At 36.6% G+C, this 17219-nt stretch overlaps 1 protein-coding gene across 3 annotated transcripts in view; it reads left to right on the forward strand.

The window, feature by feature from the left end:
* Positions 1 to 16530, forward strand: part of SF3B1 (splicing factor 3b subunit 1) — a 39331-nt gene extending 22801 nt beyond the window's left edge. For 2 of the 3 annotated variants that reach the window (XM_035007471.1, XM_035007472.1), the window contains 17 exons: positions 225 to 346; positions 1662 to 1859; positions 2361 to 2462; positions 3042 to 3221; positions 4180 to 4266; positions 4386 to 4656; positions 4927 to 5072; positions 5179 to 5325; positions 5474 to 5599; positions 6323 to 6544; positions 6820 to 7002; positions 7089 to 7200; positions 8687 to 8807; positions 9153 to 9284; positions 11542 to 11814; positions 13543 to 13759; positions 14041 to 16530. In XM_035007471.1, the coding sequence (XP_034863362.1) occupies positions 225 to 346; positions 1662 to 1859; positions 2361 to 2462; positions 3042 to 3221; positions 4180 to 4266; positions 4386 to 4656; positions 4927 to 5072; positions 5179 to 5325; positions 5474 to 5599; positions 6323 to 6544; positions 6820 to 7002; positions 7089 to 7200; positions 8687 to 8807; positions 9153 to 9284; positions 11542 to 11814; positions 13543 to 13759; positions 14041 to 14199 (2798 nt within the window). In that variant the 3' untranslated portion in view covers positions 14200 to 16530. Of the gene's footprint in view, positions 1 to 224; positions 347 to 1661; positions 1860 to 2360; positions 2463 to 3041; positions 3222 to 4179; positions 4267 to 4385; positions 4657 to 4926; positions 5073 to 5178; positions 5326 to 5473; positions 5600 to 6322; positions 6545 to 6819; positions 7003 to 7088; positions 7201 to 8219; positions 8290 to 8686; positions 8808 to 9152; positions 9285 to 11541; positions 11815 to 13542; positions 13760 to 14040 lie in introns of all 3 variants that reach the window. The other variant, XR_004679629.1, reaches the window with a different exon arrangement.
* The last annotated feature ends 689 nt before the right edge of the window (positions 16531 to 17219 follow it).

The following is a 17219-nucleotide window of genomic DNA, read 5'->3' on the forward strand; positions in this document are numbered from 1 at the left end:
GTGGCTCAGTCAGTTGGGCAGCTGCCTTCAGCTCAGGTCATGATCTCAAGGTCCTGGGATCGAGCCCCGCATCGGGCTCCATGCTCGGCGGGAGGCCTCTTCTCCCTCTCCCACTCCCCCTACTTCTGTTCCCTCCCTCGCTGTCTCTCTTTGTCAAATAAATAAAATCTTAAAAAAGAAGACTTGCACTATAGATTGTTAACAGCAATTTGCTCTTTTGGTAGGTCACATAATGAGTATGACTCCTGAACAGCTTCAGGCTTGGCGGTGGGAAAGAGAAATTGATGAGAGAAACCGCCCACTTTCTGATGAAGAATTAGATGCTATGTTCCCAGAAGGATATAAGGTAATAACAAATACCAGTGTGGTAATATTTAGGATGTGAATTTTATTTAAATGTTCTGTGAAGAAATTAATTGGTCAAGTTTGTATTGGCCCTGCCCAAATTTACTACTGCTGTTCCATTCTTTTAGCTATTTCCAAGTATATTTCAGTTCCAAAAGGTAATAGAGATGAAAAAATGAATGACATGAAGCTTTTATTACTTTTGGAAGGTGAGAAATTATAAGGACTTCTAGGACCATACTTTGAGAACTCCTGCCTTGGTGGTATGGAATAGCTTGCTGCTGTAGTTTATCAACAGTCGCAGGATTAAGCTCACATTAGATCATAGTTATTTTACTTTGTGCCTCCCAAGATTTTGTTTATTTAAGTTCCTGGGTTGCAAATAAACACAAAGAATATTCTCTTTACCATAGCAACTTGAAGTTTATTTTGAATTACAGAATTTTCTAAGTACCTGGGACTCAGGAACCATTTGCTGGTCTAAAGGTAGTCCAAAGTTAGCTGGAACCTAGGACATCTAGAGGGCCTTTATAGAGCCTTATATTGCCAGTGCCTGCTGCTTTTTAAGAGTTTGTATGTTTTTCCCCTTGTTAGGTTTATATTAGAGTGTTTTAAGTGTGCATGAATTTCTGCTTTAAACTTCTTTAGCCTCCACATAATGCTGTGGGAATAGACCTTCTACAACTTACTGTTGTCTTCTTAATTGCAGTCATTGATTTCCTTAATATCAATAGGAGAGAAAAATCTTTCTTAGTGAATCTTAGGTGAAGTTTTTGGTTTAATCAAATGGTGTATTTTATAGGGCTTTGGTAAATATTTTACTTTTGGTTTTTATGAATTTAGTTTTATACACAACTCATTTTTGTCAAACAACTTAAATATTAAGATTCTTTGCTTTTATAAAAGTGCAGAGATTTATTTGAATGGGTTTTCATTTTATTAAAATTAACCCTTTATTATGTGTACTTTGTGAGCTTATTTCCATTTATGACCTATCAGCTCATCAGCATGTTTATATAGGTTAATGTTTGAAAGTGATCAGAATTTCATAAGCCCGCTTCAGGTATCTCATTTTCCCACATTCCTAATATTCTTAATTTATATTTTAATTAGATGAGAAATATGAATGGTTGTCATACAGATTTTAAACATAAGATAGAAGGATGGGATCAATGTTAATTCTTGTTTCCAAGCAAAAAGCTTCTGGCTAATAAACTAAGATATTTTAAGTGCAAATATTAATTCATTGTTATTATATAACATAATGAAACTTTATAAAGTCAAGAAAATCCTAAACTATCTTTTAACTGTACTAGGTACTTCCCCCTCCAGCTGGTTATGTTCCTATTCGAACTCCAGCTCGAAAGCTGACAGCAACTCCAACACCTTTGGGCGGCATGACTGGTTTCCACATGCAAACTGAAGATAGAACAATGAAAAGTGTTAATGACCAGCCATCTGGAAATCTTCCATTTTTAAAACCCGATGATATTCAGTACTTTGATAAACTTTTGGTGAGTAGTAATAACAGAACTAAAGTACTGCTTTTTATTTAGGACTTACAAATTGCAATATCTTTTTTTTTTTTATTCTTATGTTAATCCCCATACATTACATCATTAGTTCTAGATGAAGTGTTCCATGATTCATTGTTTGTGCATAACACCCAGTGCTCCATGCAGAATGTGCCCTCCTCAATACCCACCACCAGGCTAACCCATCCTCCCACCCCCCTCCCCTCTAGAACCCTCAGTTTGTTTTTCAGAGTCCATCGTCTCTCATGGTTCGTCCACCCCTCCGATTTCCCCCGCTTCATTCTTCCCCTCCCGCTACCTTCTTCTTCTTCTTTTTTTCTTAACATATATTGCATTATTTGTTTCAGAGGTACAGATCTGAGATTCAGCAGTCTTGCACAATTCATAGCACTTACCAGAGCACATACCCTCCCCAGTGTCTATCACCCAACAAATTGCAATATCTTAATCTACCTTTACATTTTCTCTTTTTACTAATAGGTTGATGTTGATGAATCAACACTTAGTCCAGAAGAGCAAAAAGAGAGAAAAATAATGAAGCTGCTTTTAAAAATTAAGAATGGAACACCTCCAATGAGAAAGGTAAGTACCACTTCACTAAATCATCAGGTTCATTATAATTTTATGTTAGGAATTTATAATTAATTAATAATTAATCTCTTCATCTTTACCAATGGCATAGTGTAAGAGAAAGAAAGGTGTGTACTATGAGGGATTTAGTTTTTTAATCAAACCGTTTTATGCTAATAAGGATGTTGAAAAATGGGATTCTCCTTTTTGTTCTCAGGGCCTTTAAAACATGCTGAAGACACTAAGGTAATTAGTAGAATTATGTGAGGAATTACATTAGTATCATATGTAATTTGAAAATGGGCATTGCTTTAGCAGAAGTTAAGGAGTTTTATATTGTATCCTGTGGCTCCATTATTCTACTAAATTCTACTAAATTACCCTTTTTTGAATTAACCGAAAACAATGAACTTCAGTTACAGGAGTTCAGACTTCAGACTAATTTGATGGGAATGCACTCAGGCTACACTGTGTAAGATATCTGTGACGTTTACACTAAAAATACTGTTATAGAAAATCATGGAATAATTTGCATGTTCTGAATGCTTAATTATAAAGGAACACACCTTTTACTCTTTTTTTCCACCCTAGGCCGCATTGCGTCAGATTACTGATAAAGCTCGTGAATTTGGAGCTGGTCCTTTGTTTAATCAGATTCTTCCTCTCCTGATGTCTCCTACACTTGAGGATCAAGAGCGTCATTTACTTGTCAAAGTTATTGATCGAATATTATACAAACTTGATGACTTAGTTCGACCATATGTGCACAAGGTTTGTTCTCTTCAAGTAGTGTTTCTACTGGTTGAATTTTTTTTTTTTTTAAAGATTTTATTTATTTATTTGACAGAGACACAGTGAAAGAGGGAACACAAGCAGGGGGAGTGGGAAGGGAGAAGCAGGCTTCCCGCTGAGCAGGGAGCCCGATGCGGGGCTTGATCCCAGAACCTGGGATCATGACCTGAGCTGAAGGCAGACGCTTAACGACTGAGCCACCCAGGTGCCCCCTGGTTGAATATTTTTTTAATATAAAAGGAATTCATGGATTTTTAAAACCAGCTTATATTACATTTGCAAAATTTAAAAAATTCTAAAAAAGTAGTAGCTGATGCATGCATTCACAGTATAAAGAGAAATTTCAGCCCCCAGCAAGACACCAAGTTAACCAATACTAAATTTACATGTCCTCTTAGACCCTTTTCTTTGCATAAGCACACATCACACATATACAAATATATGTGTGCGTATGTAGAAGGAACTTTGTCACTTTTACAGTGGATTCATATTATTCATATTTTTTCATTTGCTTTTATTGGTATAACATTAGGACGAGAAAAGATGTGTGTCTGTAGTACACCATTTAGTGTTAAGGACCCATCTTTCTGCTGGTGATGATAATGCCTTAGAATTGTAAAATGAAGATTGATGTTTAAGTTATTATCTTTTAAAATAAAATGTTGATTGTTAATCTGTGTGATTAATAGCTCCCCCCAGCTTTTATCTTTGTATTTGTCTTTATATATCTTGAATTTGCATAATTAAAATTTTTAATTCGTCCTTGATTAACAGAGTCCTGGTAATTATAAATTAATTATAAATTTCCTGGTAAAATATGTTTTGTATGCTTGTGTGTTTAAATTACATAAATGGCCTATAATAAATTTTTTCTCTGTAATTTTACGAGTATGGCATTAGTAATTGTTGTGAAAATGTAGCTCTTTTTCTTTTTCAGATCCTTGTAGTCATTGAACCATTATTGATTGATGAAGATTACTATGCTAGAGTGGAAGGTCGAGAGATTATTTCTAATTTGGCAAAGGTATTTATATTTATTTTTGAGAAGAAAGTTTTGTATCCATCAATAGGATTATTTGATTATAGAAAGAGTTCAGGGTTAATGTTATCAACTGATGACAGTATTTTTTCTTGACTTTTTAGGCTGCTGGTCTGGCTACCATGATCTCTACCATGAGACCTGATATTGATAACATGGATGAGTACGTCCGTAACACAACAGCTAGAGCTTTTGCTGTTGTAGCCTCTGCCCTGGGCATTCCTTCATTGTTGCCCTTCTTAAAAGCTGTGTGTAAAAGCAAGAAGTCCTGGCAAGCAAGACATACTGGTATTAAGATTGTACAGCAGATAGCTATTCTTATGGGCTGTGCCATCTTGCCACATCTCAGAAGTTTAGTTGAAATCATTGAGCATGGTAAGTTGTAATGTAACTTTGTCTTTTATAAGACAGGTGTCCTGAAATTTGGGCTACTGATTTGGGGAGATAGATGGAAGGACTTTATCTGTATCAACACAATATAATTTATGATGGGCTTTGGCACATTATCTGCTTATAGGCTGTGGTTCATACTGGCTTTTGCCTCATTTTGTCCAATGTGAACGGATTCTGCAGTTTGACTAAATGATGGGGTTGTGGAAATTATAGGAAGTGTCACTTAGTTACAACTTGGGTTTGGTTTTTTAGGTCTTGTGGATGAGCAACAGAAAGTTCGGACCATTAGTGCTTTGGCCATTGCTGCCTTGGCTGAAGCCGCAACTCCATATGGTATCGAATCTTTTGATTCTGTGTTAAAGCCTCTGTGGAAGGGTATCCGCCAACACAGAGGAAAGGTATGTTCACCAAATAGATTTTGTTTTTCGTTTGATTTCTACTCATTGAAGTTAAGGCAACTTAAATCTAATTTATTAAGTATACGTATTTTTTATTTTAAAATAGGGTCTGGCTGCTTTCTTAAAAGCTATTGGGTATCTTATTCCTCTTATGGATGCAGAATATGCCAACTACTATACTAGAGAAGTGATGTTAATCCTTATTCGAGAATTTCAATCTCCTGATGAAGAAATGAAGAAAATTGTGCTGAAGGTAATTGTTTGAAATTTTTATCCCAGATTTGTTCATCTAAATTGGGTGTGTTTCATGGTTCAAAGAGAATGTTAAAGAATGTTAAAAAAAACCACTGTTGTTGTGTGTTAAGCCAGGCCGGTTTTACTATTATCTTTTAACTTTTTAGGTGGTAAAGCAGTGTTGTGGAACAGATGGTGTAGAAGCAAACTACATTAAAACAGAGATTCTTCCTCCTTTTTTTAAACACTTCTGGCAACACAGAATGGCTTTGGATAGAAGAAATTACCGACAGGTAAACTTTTATTGTAAAAAATATTTTCAAGGGATTCCTGACTGGCTCACTTGGTAGAGCATGTGACTCTTGATCTCGGGGTTGTGAGTTCAAGCCCCGCATTGGTTGTGGAGCCTACTTTAAAAAAGAATATTTTCAAAAATCCTTTCAACTAATTTTTAAGTCAGTTCGAATAAATGTTACATATTATTTTTTGCCCTAGTTACCTCACAGTATGTGCTTGATTGTGAAAGGAAATGGATTTTAGTCAGCTAGTTAACTTCATTTTGATTTTGCATCCTACGATAAATGCCCAACTAGGAATTAGTATCTTTGTCTAGTTAAATGAAATGCTTCATCTGGCTAGGTAAAACATGACTGCAGTCTTACTTTAAATCACTTTGATTAATACCCACATTTGAGTTTTTTGGTCACTTTTCTCTTAAAGGTTTTATTTATTTTTTTTAAAGGATTTTATTTGAGAGAGAGCGAGAGCAAGAGAGAGAGAGCACACAAGCAGGGGGAGGGGCAGAGGGAGAGGGAGAAGCAGGCTCCCCGCTGAGCAGGGAGCTGGATGTGGGGCTTGATCCCAGGACCCTGGGATCATGACCTGAGCCGAAGGCAGATGGTCAACCGACTGAGCCACCCAGGCGCCCCTCTCTTAAAGGTTTTAAAACAGGAATTAGCTGTTCTCAGCATGCTTGCTGGCCTGATGATATCTAAAGGGTTTTTTTTCCTTTTTAGTTAGTTGATACTACCGTGGAGTTGGCAAACAAAGTAGGAGCGGCAGAAATTATATCCAGGATTGTGGATGATCTGAAAGATGAAGCTGAACAGTACAGAAAAATGGTGATGGAGACAATTGAGAAAATTATGGGCAACTTGGGAGCAGCAGATATTGATCATAAACTTGAAGAACAGCTGATTGATGGTATTCTTTATGCTTTCCAAGAACAGACTACAGAGGTAATGATACTAATTATATTATGGCAAATTGCTGCTGACTTTCATGTTTGTAAAACACAGTTCAAGCAAATAATTATCACTAAAAAGTAATTGAATTTAAAATTTTAAAAATGCTCATGGTCTCATTCCAGTTGTCTGGGAGGAAATACTCTTTAAATTTTTAGATTTCATTTTGTTAAAACAATATTAGCATTTTTAAACTGTTCAGTCACAAACTGAATTCTAGTTCCCAGTGAATGTAGTTCTAAAATGTAACTTAGCTTTTCTTGTTTTAGGACTCAGTAATGTTGAATGGCTTTGGCACAGTGGTCAATGCTCTTGGCAAACGAGTCAAACCTTACTTGCCTCAGATCTGTGGTACAGTTTTGTGGCGTTTAAATAACAAATCAGCTAAAGTTAGGCAACAGGCAGCTGACTTGATCTCTCGAACTGCTGTTGTCATGAAGACTTGTCAAGAGGTAAATTTTTGTATCATATTCTTATTTCTTCACCAAATAGTTTCATGTGAATTAGTACCATTTTAACATTATTTTTTTTATTACAGGAAAAATTGATGGGGCACTTGGGTGTTGTTTTGTATGAATATTTGGGTGAAGAGTACCCTGAAGTATTGGGCAGCATTCTTGGAGCACTGAAGGCCATTGTAAATGTAATAGGTATGGAATTTGCTGGTCATATAAGAATTGTTTTGTTCTTTTAACTTTCTTTTTTTGTTAAAAGTAAAATATAGAATCATATTTAGGAGTTGAGTAATGGTTTCTGATACTTTGTTTTTTAAGCACTTCAGAATGATAGTGAAGTCGGGATGTCACAAAAGTCTTGTTTCCTTAAACTCATTTATATTGTACTTTAAAAAGAGAAAAGAGGGCAAGTTTAGGACCTGTAAGAGAGGTGGGAATAGTTACAACTCAAAAAACTTTGAAGTCCGATGGACTAGAGAATCCTAATAAAAATAGTGTCTCACCTGAAATGTATTCAGGGGGTGGGAGGAGACAATACTGAAATTTTAATTTAGTTTTAGGACAAAATATTATATATTTATCTAACCTTGAATTATTAAATGATTATGGCAGGTTTTTCCTGTCGTGTTGCAGGAATATAACCAGGGAGAAAAGTGAATTTTTCAAGTTGTCTCATTTTATTTATGTCTAATTCTTTATCCATTCAGTTTTCTAACCCAAAGTAAAGATACAAGTATATTACAAATGCTCTTGGGTATGGAGAGCAAAGATTTTATTATTTAAGGACGTTATGATGAAGCAAACAAATGGTCTCTTGTGTTGACTCTTTCATTGCAGTTGAACATGACTGTTGGGAAAGTAGCTTCTGTATGGTTTAGAGGAGCCAAAATAACCTAGCAGGAGGTCAGAATAGCTGGCTGTGATAGCCACTGTTTTTCTCATTTTATTTAGTAAGGGGTTTTTATGCAATATAGGAGATCTTCAAACCATTGCATTTACATATAATCCCCAATTTAGCCCTGTCTTCTATTGAAGATAGCTGTTTGCCAAAAATCAGTTACTTGGCCACTTGTGGGGCTCTGGTTTGCAGGGAATTTTAAACCATATTGTTGATCAGGGTAACATGGGAAAAGCAATGGAGAGAGAATCAGAACAAGCAATTCTAGTTAGAGCAAGAGCCCCTGCCAGCTGCCTCCTTTTTTCTCTCTTCATAGGTGTAAATACCATCCAAGTATGCCCTGCATTGCAGGGAGACTGGAGATCTGTTTGTTTTGCAGTTAAAGGGTAAGGGGGCCCTTTCTGGAAAATTTTGCTTTAATTTACATGTCTACCTCTGGCTTATATTGTTGTGTATGGCCGGAACATAAACTGTCCCCATATTTAAATGTGAGTGTACAAATACATTTCAGAACCAGATAAAACTTTTTTTTGTTGTTGAGTATCCATCATTCTTTAAATCACTTCACTAATTTCTTTCATTTCTATGCATAATCGGAAGTTTTAATACAAAGTTAAAAACAATTCTGAGTCTGGTCAGAATCTGGGACTTTTTTTTTCCATAGGCAGCTGTAAGTTTATATTTATGCCTGGTTATGTATATTACATTACTAAGTAAAAGGTAAAATGAACAAAGGATATAGTTCAAATGTTTATTGATAGTGTGTTGACTTCTGTTAAATAGGTATGCATAAGATGACCCCACCAATTAAAGATCTCCTGCCTAGACTCACCCCCATCTTAAAGAACAGGCATGAAAAAGTACAAGAAAATTGTATTGATCTTGTTGGACGTATTGCTGACAGGTAAGCAGATTACCTAAATATTTTTATGAGGTGTATTGGTTTTCACATTTAGCTACTTTTTATTTACTGCAAATTTGCTTAGTGCTTGCTTCGGCAGCACATGTACTGCAAACTTGCTTAATGTTGCAAATACATATAGTAGGATTATCCAGTGAAATTTTCAGTGAAATTTCAGTTTAGATGGTGATGAGAGGTGGCAATATAGTTTTAAGATTAAACCATCCTTTCTGAAGAGTAATATTTTAATTTAATGCTTAAACTGAGTAGGCGATCATGTTTTGAGAATTGAATTTGTTTACCTTCTAAAATTTCTTATCAAAACAAATAACTTTTTTCTTAAATTAGGGGAGCTGAATATGTGTCTGCAAGAGAATGGATGAGGATTTGCTTTGAGCTTTTGGAGCTCTTAAAAGCTCACAAAAAAGCTATTCGTAGAGCCACAGTCAACACATTTGGCTACATTGCAAAGGCCATTGGGTGAGTATTATTTATTTTTATATATGTATTTTTAACTTTGTAATAAACCCATCGTGTTGGAGAAGCTTCTCTTTCTGTAGTAATCTCTAAAGGCATGGTATGAGTAATACAATTGAGAAAGCACATCATTTAACCACTGACCTTCAATATTTGAGATGTTTTCTTAAATTTCAAATTAAAATAGTTTTAAAACTTTTTTTTTTTTAATTAAAGATTTATTTATTTATTTTTAGAGAGCAAGGGCAAGGGGGAGGTTTTAAAAGGAGGGGGAGAGTCGTAAGTGAACTCCCGCACTGAGTGTGGAACCCGCTTGCGGGGCTAGATCTCATGACCCTGAGATCATGACCTGAGCTGAAATCAAGAGTCAGACACTTAACTGACTGAGCCCCCCAGGTGCCCCTAGATGGAGAGTTTTAAAATTTAATCACACCTCAGATATTTTCAGAGAGGAACATAGTACTATCTTTAGAATAATTCCAAATTTTTGTTGGTCTTTTTCAGGATATTGTTTAAAATGTTAGAGCCAGTTCTTAATAAAACAATCAGCGTAATTTAATTCTCGTATTAATGCTTTGTATGTGTGTGTTTTTTTTAACATTTTATTTTGAGAGAGTGAGCAAGCATGAGCATGGGGAGAGGTAGAGGGAGGAGAAGCAGACTCCCCACTGAGCAGGGAGCCCACCATAGGTCTCGATCCCAGGACCCTGAGACCATGACCTGGGCTGAAGGCAGATGCTTACCCGACTGAGCCACCCAGGCACTTCAGTGCTTTGTGGTTTTTTTTTTTTTTTTTAAGATTTTTTATTTATTCATTTTGACAGAGACAGTGAGAGAGAGGGAACATATGCAGGTGGAGTGGGAGATGGAGAAGCATGCCTCCCACGGAGCAGGGAGCCCAATGCGGGGCTCAGTCCCAGGACCCTGGGATCACTACCTGAGCCGAAGGCAGACGCTTAACGACTGAGCCACCCAGGCGCCCCTCAGTGCTTTGTGTTTTAAAAATAATTTTCTAGGGACGCCTGGGTGGCTCAGTCGGTTAAGCATCTTCTTTCAGCTCAGGTCATGATCCTAGACCCTGGTATTGAGTCCCACATCAGGCTCCTTGCTCAGCAGGGAACCTGCTTCTCCCTCTGCCTCTGCCTCTCCCCACTACTCGTTCTTTCTCTCTCACTCTCTGTCAAATAAAATAAAACCTTAAAAGTAATTTTCTAAAATGAATCCACAAACAACCAAAATTATAACTATTAGATAATCTATGGTTATTTGCTTTTACTTCATCAGAACCAAACTAGAAGAAATAAAGGAATAGTCATTTTAGAAAATGAGATACCATGCATACATGGGGCTTAATAACAGAAAATATTTTCAAGCAATAAAGCATAATAAAAGATTAATTAGATGGAATCTCCTCACCCTCTTTTTGGTAGCAGTAATAATTTACTTCAGCAGTGATACATTCAAGATATTTGCAGTGAATAGCTTTTGTGTTTTTTTTTTTTTAAAGATTTTATTTATTTATTTATTTGACAGACACAGCAAGAGAGGAAACACAAGCAGGGAGGTGGGACAGGGAGAAGCAGGCTCCCTGCCAAGCAGGGATCCCAATGTGGGGCTCGATCCCAGGACCCTGGGATCATGACCTGCGCCGAGGGCAGACGCTTAACGACTGAGCCACCCAGGCGCCCCACTTTTGTGCCTTTTTTTTTTTTTTTAAGCTCTCGTGTCTTTCTAAGTTTGTGGTAAAATAAATGCTTGAAGAAGTATAGATGTAATAAAAGTTATGTGGGAGGGAAGATAATAAAAAGGAAAGTAGATCTTGTGTGTTGGGGCATGAGAGACTGCAGTTTGGATACTGCCTAGCTCTAGTGGCCACGTTTTGACCACTCTAGAATTAATCATTTTAAGTGTCTGCCTTCAGCTCAGGTCATGATCTCAGGGTCCTGGAATCGAGCCCTGGGTCGGGCTCTCTGCTCAGCAGGGAGTCTGCTTTTTCCTCTCACTCTTCCTCTGTGCTCTCCTTTCTCTCGCTCTCAAATAAATAAATAAATAAAATCTTAACAAAAAAATAAGTGAAGTTCTTAAGTAGAAACAAATGTCAGTGCCAAATGACTTTAAAGTGTATTTTATCATTAAATCATAAAGTTCCCAATATTTACCATAAAGTTTTATTCCTTTGCACTTTTTTCTTTTCTTCCCCCCCCCCAAAAAAAATTGACTTATAATCTGACAGTTTGCTGACACATTGCCTTTTTTTCAGCCCTCATGATGTATTGGCTACACTTTTAAACAACCTCAAAGTTCAGGAAAGGCAGAACAGAGTTTGTACCACTGTAGCAATAGCTATCGTCGCCGAAACGTGTTCACCCTTCACAGTACTACCTGCCTTAATGAATGAATACAGAGTTCCTGAGCTGAATGTTCAAAATGGAGTGTTAAAATCACTTTCCTTCTTGTTTGAATATATTGGTGAAATGGGAAAGGACTACATTTATGCTGTAACACCATTACTTGAAGATGCTTTAATGGATAGGTAAGTGACCTGAATTAAATGCAAGGAAGTAGTTATAATTCTTCCTTTATTTTAGAACTTACTGGAATAATTATTATATGGCCTATTTGATATGATGCAGTTAAAGAAAGGGAATACTGGCCTGGATTTTTATGAAACTGAACATGACTATTCTCTTCAAATAATATAAATGCTATAGTGGTTCCCCACATTTTCTCTTCCAAGTGCCCCCTCCCCTTTTTAATCCCCCTTTCATATCTTAGGCCAAATACATTTTGAAAGCAGTAATTTGATAAACTTTTGTTTTAAAAATTAAAGTCAAATATAGAGGAAGTGATAAGTATGAGCTTATTGATGTGACAAAGAGATTGTCTTTTTAACTTTACGTTACTGGATGTGAAGCAAAGATTTCCATTAGGCTTTTGAACTTCTGAACATAGCCACACTATTCCCGTTTCAGGCCCCAGTTGTGCAGACAGTGGCCATTGATACAGTACTGCTTGAGCTATTTGACAGATTGCTGATGCCTTTAACTGTCTAGACTGACCTACAACTTTAAACACAAAAGTAACTGAAGAATGTAAAGGAAAGGTCAAGGTCCAGGTAGTGGAAATGACTGTTTTGGCTCTTTATTTTTCAGGAAAGATAAGCTATTCAAATTAGAGCCAGTCCAGTTACTTTTGTGTACAGAGTAAAGTTACTCATTCATGACCTTCCAAAAGGGAGACTTAATGGGACTCAACAAATTAACAGAAGGTATAAATGCAAGACAGAGACAGAACAGATACCGTGCTCTGTAAAAGCCTGGTCACCTTTGATGGCCCAGTAAACTAGAAGCAAATTGTTCATATTCCTCAGTGAGGGGTGCCTGAGCATCATAGTGTGCAGCCTTTGAAGTATGTGACCTGAAGTTAAAAATTATATTGTGTACTATAAAGTTGAGGTGCAGCTCATTGAAGATTACTAAATGAGAAATAATATTTGGGAAATTTATTAATGGAGGAATACTGCTTTGCTGTGAGGTCTAATAGATGAAGCATTATTATAGTGATAATAAGAAAAGATACTAGTAAGTTCAGTGTGTTTTCTTAATACCTTTAAGGTGTTGTAACTTCCTTTGAAGTCTAAGAGTGTGAACTTGTTCTTTATACCCACCACAAACTTGTTATCTGATGTTTGTACTCAGTTGAGTAATTGTTGAATAAATAGCTCAGTGATTTGTCATAAACATAAATGCAGTTAACATGGGAGATGATAGAATTCTTACTCTAGGTTTGAAAAAAAATTTGTTCCTTCTCCCTAAATTGCATTTTTGAATGAAACTTAAAATTTACAAAGAAAAGGATTTAATTTTAGTTATCTCTTACATACCAGGATTAAATTATTTTTTCAAGTCTGTTAAGTTTATAGAATTCAAAATGAGATATTACTGTTATTCATATCGAAGAGTCATGTGTCCCCTCTTTAGTATCATACTAAAATGTACGCTGCACATGGCGCTTTTGCTCATACTTCTTTCACAGGTTAATTAGGAAATATGGTTTATTTTTGAACCACAGTGAGGTTTGAACCATTAAAGTAAATGTGCTCAAGTAGAATTATGTCATTCTAAAGGCATTCTATATCAGATACATAAGGTATGAGATGACTGCACTGAATTTCTAATTTAGTTTCTAATTAGGGCAGGCGAATATTTGTAAAACTAAGACTATATCTTAACAAAGAGCTTTTTTCTCCACCCTGTTACAGGGACCTTGTGCACAGGCAGACGGCTAGTGCAGTGGTGCAACACATGTCACTTGGGGTTTATGGATTTGGTTGTGAAGATTCACTGAATCACTTGTTGAACTATGTATGGCCCAATGTGTTTGAGACATCTCCCCATGTAATTCAGGCAGTTATGGGAGCCCTGGAGGGCCTGAGAGTTGCCATTGGACCATGTAGAATGTTGCAGTATTGTTTACAGGTAAGGTTAAGATTTTTAAGGGCTTACTCAGAAAAATAATTTAGTTGAATTAAGTCACTCTTCCTAATTATGAATAGGGTATAGGGAAGACATTTGTGGGGGGAGGAGAGATTACATTTTGTCTTTGCTTGTTGCAATTTTGTGCATTTGTCAGTTTTTTTTTCCCCCTCTTAAAGGGAAATGTTTGGAATCCTATATCTTTGTGAGTTTCTTGGTTAGTTGTGCTAAGGTTATGTATGTTACTGAAAATTGAAATAATATATAACTTTTAATTATTCTAGGGTTTGTTTCACCCGGCCCGGAAAGTCAGAGACGTGTATTGGAAAATTTACAACTCCATCTACATTGGTTCACAGGATGCTCTCATAGCACATTACCCAAGAATCTACAACGATGATAAGAACACCTATATTCGTTACGAACTTGACTATATCTTATAACTTTATTGTTTATTTTGTGTTTAATGCACAGCTGTTTCACCTCTTAAACTTGCTTCGATTTGGTGATGTAAACTTTTAAACATTGCAGATCAGGTAGAACTGGTCATAGAGGAAGAGCTAGAAATCAGTAGCATGATTTTTAAATAACCTGTCTTTGTTTTTGATGTTAAATAGTAAACGCCAGTAGTGACCAAGAACACAGTGATTACACATGCTATACTGGAGGGATTTCATTTTTAATTCATCTTTATGAAAATTTAGAATTCATTCCTTATGTTTAAAGGGAATGTTTAATTGAGAAATAAACATTTGTGTACAAAATGCTAACTTGTGTGTGTTTTTTGAACATGACTTGTAAAATGCGGAACTTTGATAAAGTATTGGTTTGTGTAGAATAAGTGGCTTAATTTTATTTTCTGTTACCTGGTTTATAGAGAGTAGCTAGAATATAAACTATATAAAGTGATGGCATCTTTGTCAAATTCCATTGTTCTGTTGATAATGACATCAAGAAGAGTAGCTTTGGGGGTGTTCACCTCAAACTAGCACAACCGTTCCATCACCATAGAAAATATAGCACCTTTGCTGACCTGTCTTGCATATACTATTTTGCACTTACATAGCGCCTTTCATCTCTTGATTTCTCAAAATGCTTTATGAACATGTTTAAGAGAAGTGATTCAAGTCCTGTCTGACTCTTGAGTCTGTGGTTAGAAGGTGGGGAAGGTATCTTTACTTCAGATCTGCTTTCTACCTAAGTATTGCTAATAGAATAAGACAATCTTTGGGCTCTTTCCCATGTCATAAGCCACTACTCAACAATGTATTCAGTAAATACTTGTTGAACACCTGCTGTATACCAGTCACTGTGCTTAGTGTAGGGGATGCAAAGGTGCTTTTGACCTGCCCCTTGCCCTTAAGAAATTCAGTATAATGAAAAAGAGGAGACACAGCTAGTGACTTACGTACTATTACTTACGTACTGTGATATACAATGGCAGCGGCTAAAATCTCTAGGTTTGCTTAAATTGATCTATAGGTGTCAAGCATAAATTGAAACCATTTAATTCTCAAGGAACCAAGCATTAAGGCAGTACTTACTATGTTTTGGCAACAACTTTAAATATATTTTCAGCTTTTCCTAATTTCCTGACCAAAAATTTCTTCGTTTTAGTCCTTTTACTACCCATAGCAGTTTTGTCTCCTTTGGTTAGTACTTTGGTGAACTTTAATGGGAAATGAGATTCTGTAGCAGGGCCAGCATGGGGTGACTCTGCCATTGTAAGTAAAACTGTTCCACTGGGACAAGGAGGTTTGTTCCTCCAACTGTTAACACTTAGGGCCTCCTGTTTTGGAGGCTTACATGACAGTTTGTAATTGGCTGACTTTTACAAAATTAATACTGAGCATTAGCTGACTCTTCAGGCAGAATTTATAACTCCTTATTGTTCCTTGTGTAACATAACTTTGTGAAAACATGTCCGTGTGTACTAAAACAAATTGCCCAAATAATCTTTTTATTCTTGAAATTTTTGTAATAGTAGCCCCCATGTAACTTTACATCTTGCTGTTCCCTGTAGTTTATGTCAAATGACCTTCAGTAATTTCTAACCATGAGAATTGAAGAAAACGATTAGGTTTCAAAGCCAAAATTTGGTTTTAAACCAGTCTTGGAAAAATTTAGTTGTATTTTCACTTCAAGTACTTGGGTAACTTCAGTTTGCTTGGGCCCTGGCTATTAATGGAAAATATATCTGCTTTATAGTGGCAATGTGGAACAAAGGGGACCGCCTTATATGACTTACTGATGCGAGTAATTTGAAGACAGGTGAGCGAAATACAGCTAGGACTTTAAAGGATGGGACCAAATAGAGGCTCATAGACATTTGGATGATTTTATATGCTTATTGAATAAGGAAAGCATTTTGTGACATACCCATGTGAAAGACGCTATGTGAAGTTTTAACTATCTTTCAGAAGACTTTTTCTTTCGCACTTTCTTTTGGTGTTTCTTAAAGCCAAACTTAAGCAGGAAGAAAATGTTCTTAAGGGGTGACAGTGGGTGGGTTTTTCTGTGGGCTTTTGTTGGTTTTTCTGTGGGCCCTCTAATGGAATTGATCTCTGGCTGTTCAATTTTTTCCTATTGTATTTTTAAAATTTGTTGTACGGTGCCCTGTGAGCATCAAGTACCACCAGATGAATAAAACTTACTATGTCTAAAGTCTTAGACCAGTTTTTAATCTTAGTTGACTGTACTGTTGTTGCACTACACTGTTGTGGTTGTGCCATTTGAGTAATATTGAGCTCTTTGGGTTTTCCAGACGAGGGAACTTCGTATTTGAAAAACCAAAAAACTTTAAATAAGAAAGGAACTGGAAAATTCAGTTGCAGCCATATAGGTTTAATCGTTTGATTCTTTGGTTTCTAGTGCCCCTTAGATCCCATAGTTTAAAAGAAATAGAAGCTACAGCTATTGCAGGGTTTTTCAACCTTGGCATTAACCTTTTTGTTGTGGGGGCACTACCCTGGGCATTGTAAGGTGTTGAGCAGCATCCGTGACCTCAACCCACTAGATGCCAGTAGCACCCACCCTCGTTAATGACAACTAAAAATGCCTCTAGATTGTGCCTCATGTCTTTTGGAGGGCAAAATTTCCCTAGGTTGATAACCATTGAGACTTGTTTAGACAGGACTCCCGTCTGATAAAATTAAAGCATGATGTATAAAGCATTTCATTTTGGGCAGCATTTGCCTGGGAAGTAACTAGAAATACTATTTTGCAAATACTTAAACACCTACCTTGGATAAAGTGCCACATTAGTCTTGGGGAAGGCAAGCTGAAAGCGTGTAAGATGCTGACTGACATCTCTCTGGTCCTCAGAGAATTTTGTGGCCCAGTTGGAGGCAAGTGTGTAGTGCAGGGACAGGAGTGCCAGTGGCTCGGTGTTCCTCTTGGAATGCAGTTGTTCAAGGCCCTGGTTGTCACCTGTGGGAGGTGAGGTGTATGATATGGTGGGAGG

Source organism: Mirounga leonina, unplaced genomic scaffold (genome assembly GCF_011800145.1).
Source record: "Mirounga leonina isolate KUSES-001 unplaced genomic scaffold, KU_Mleo_1.0 Mir_151, whole genome shotgun sequence".
NCBI classification, from domain to species: Eukaryota; Metazoa; Chordata; class Mammalia; order Carnivora; family Phocidae; genus Mirounga; species Mirounga leonina.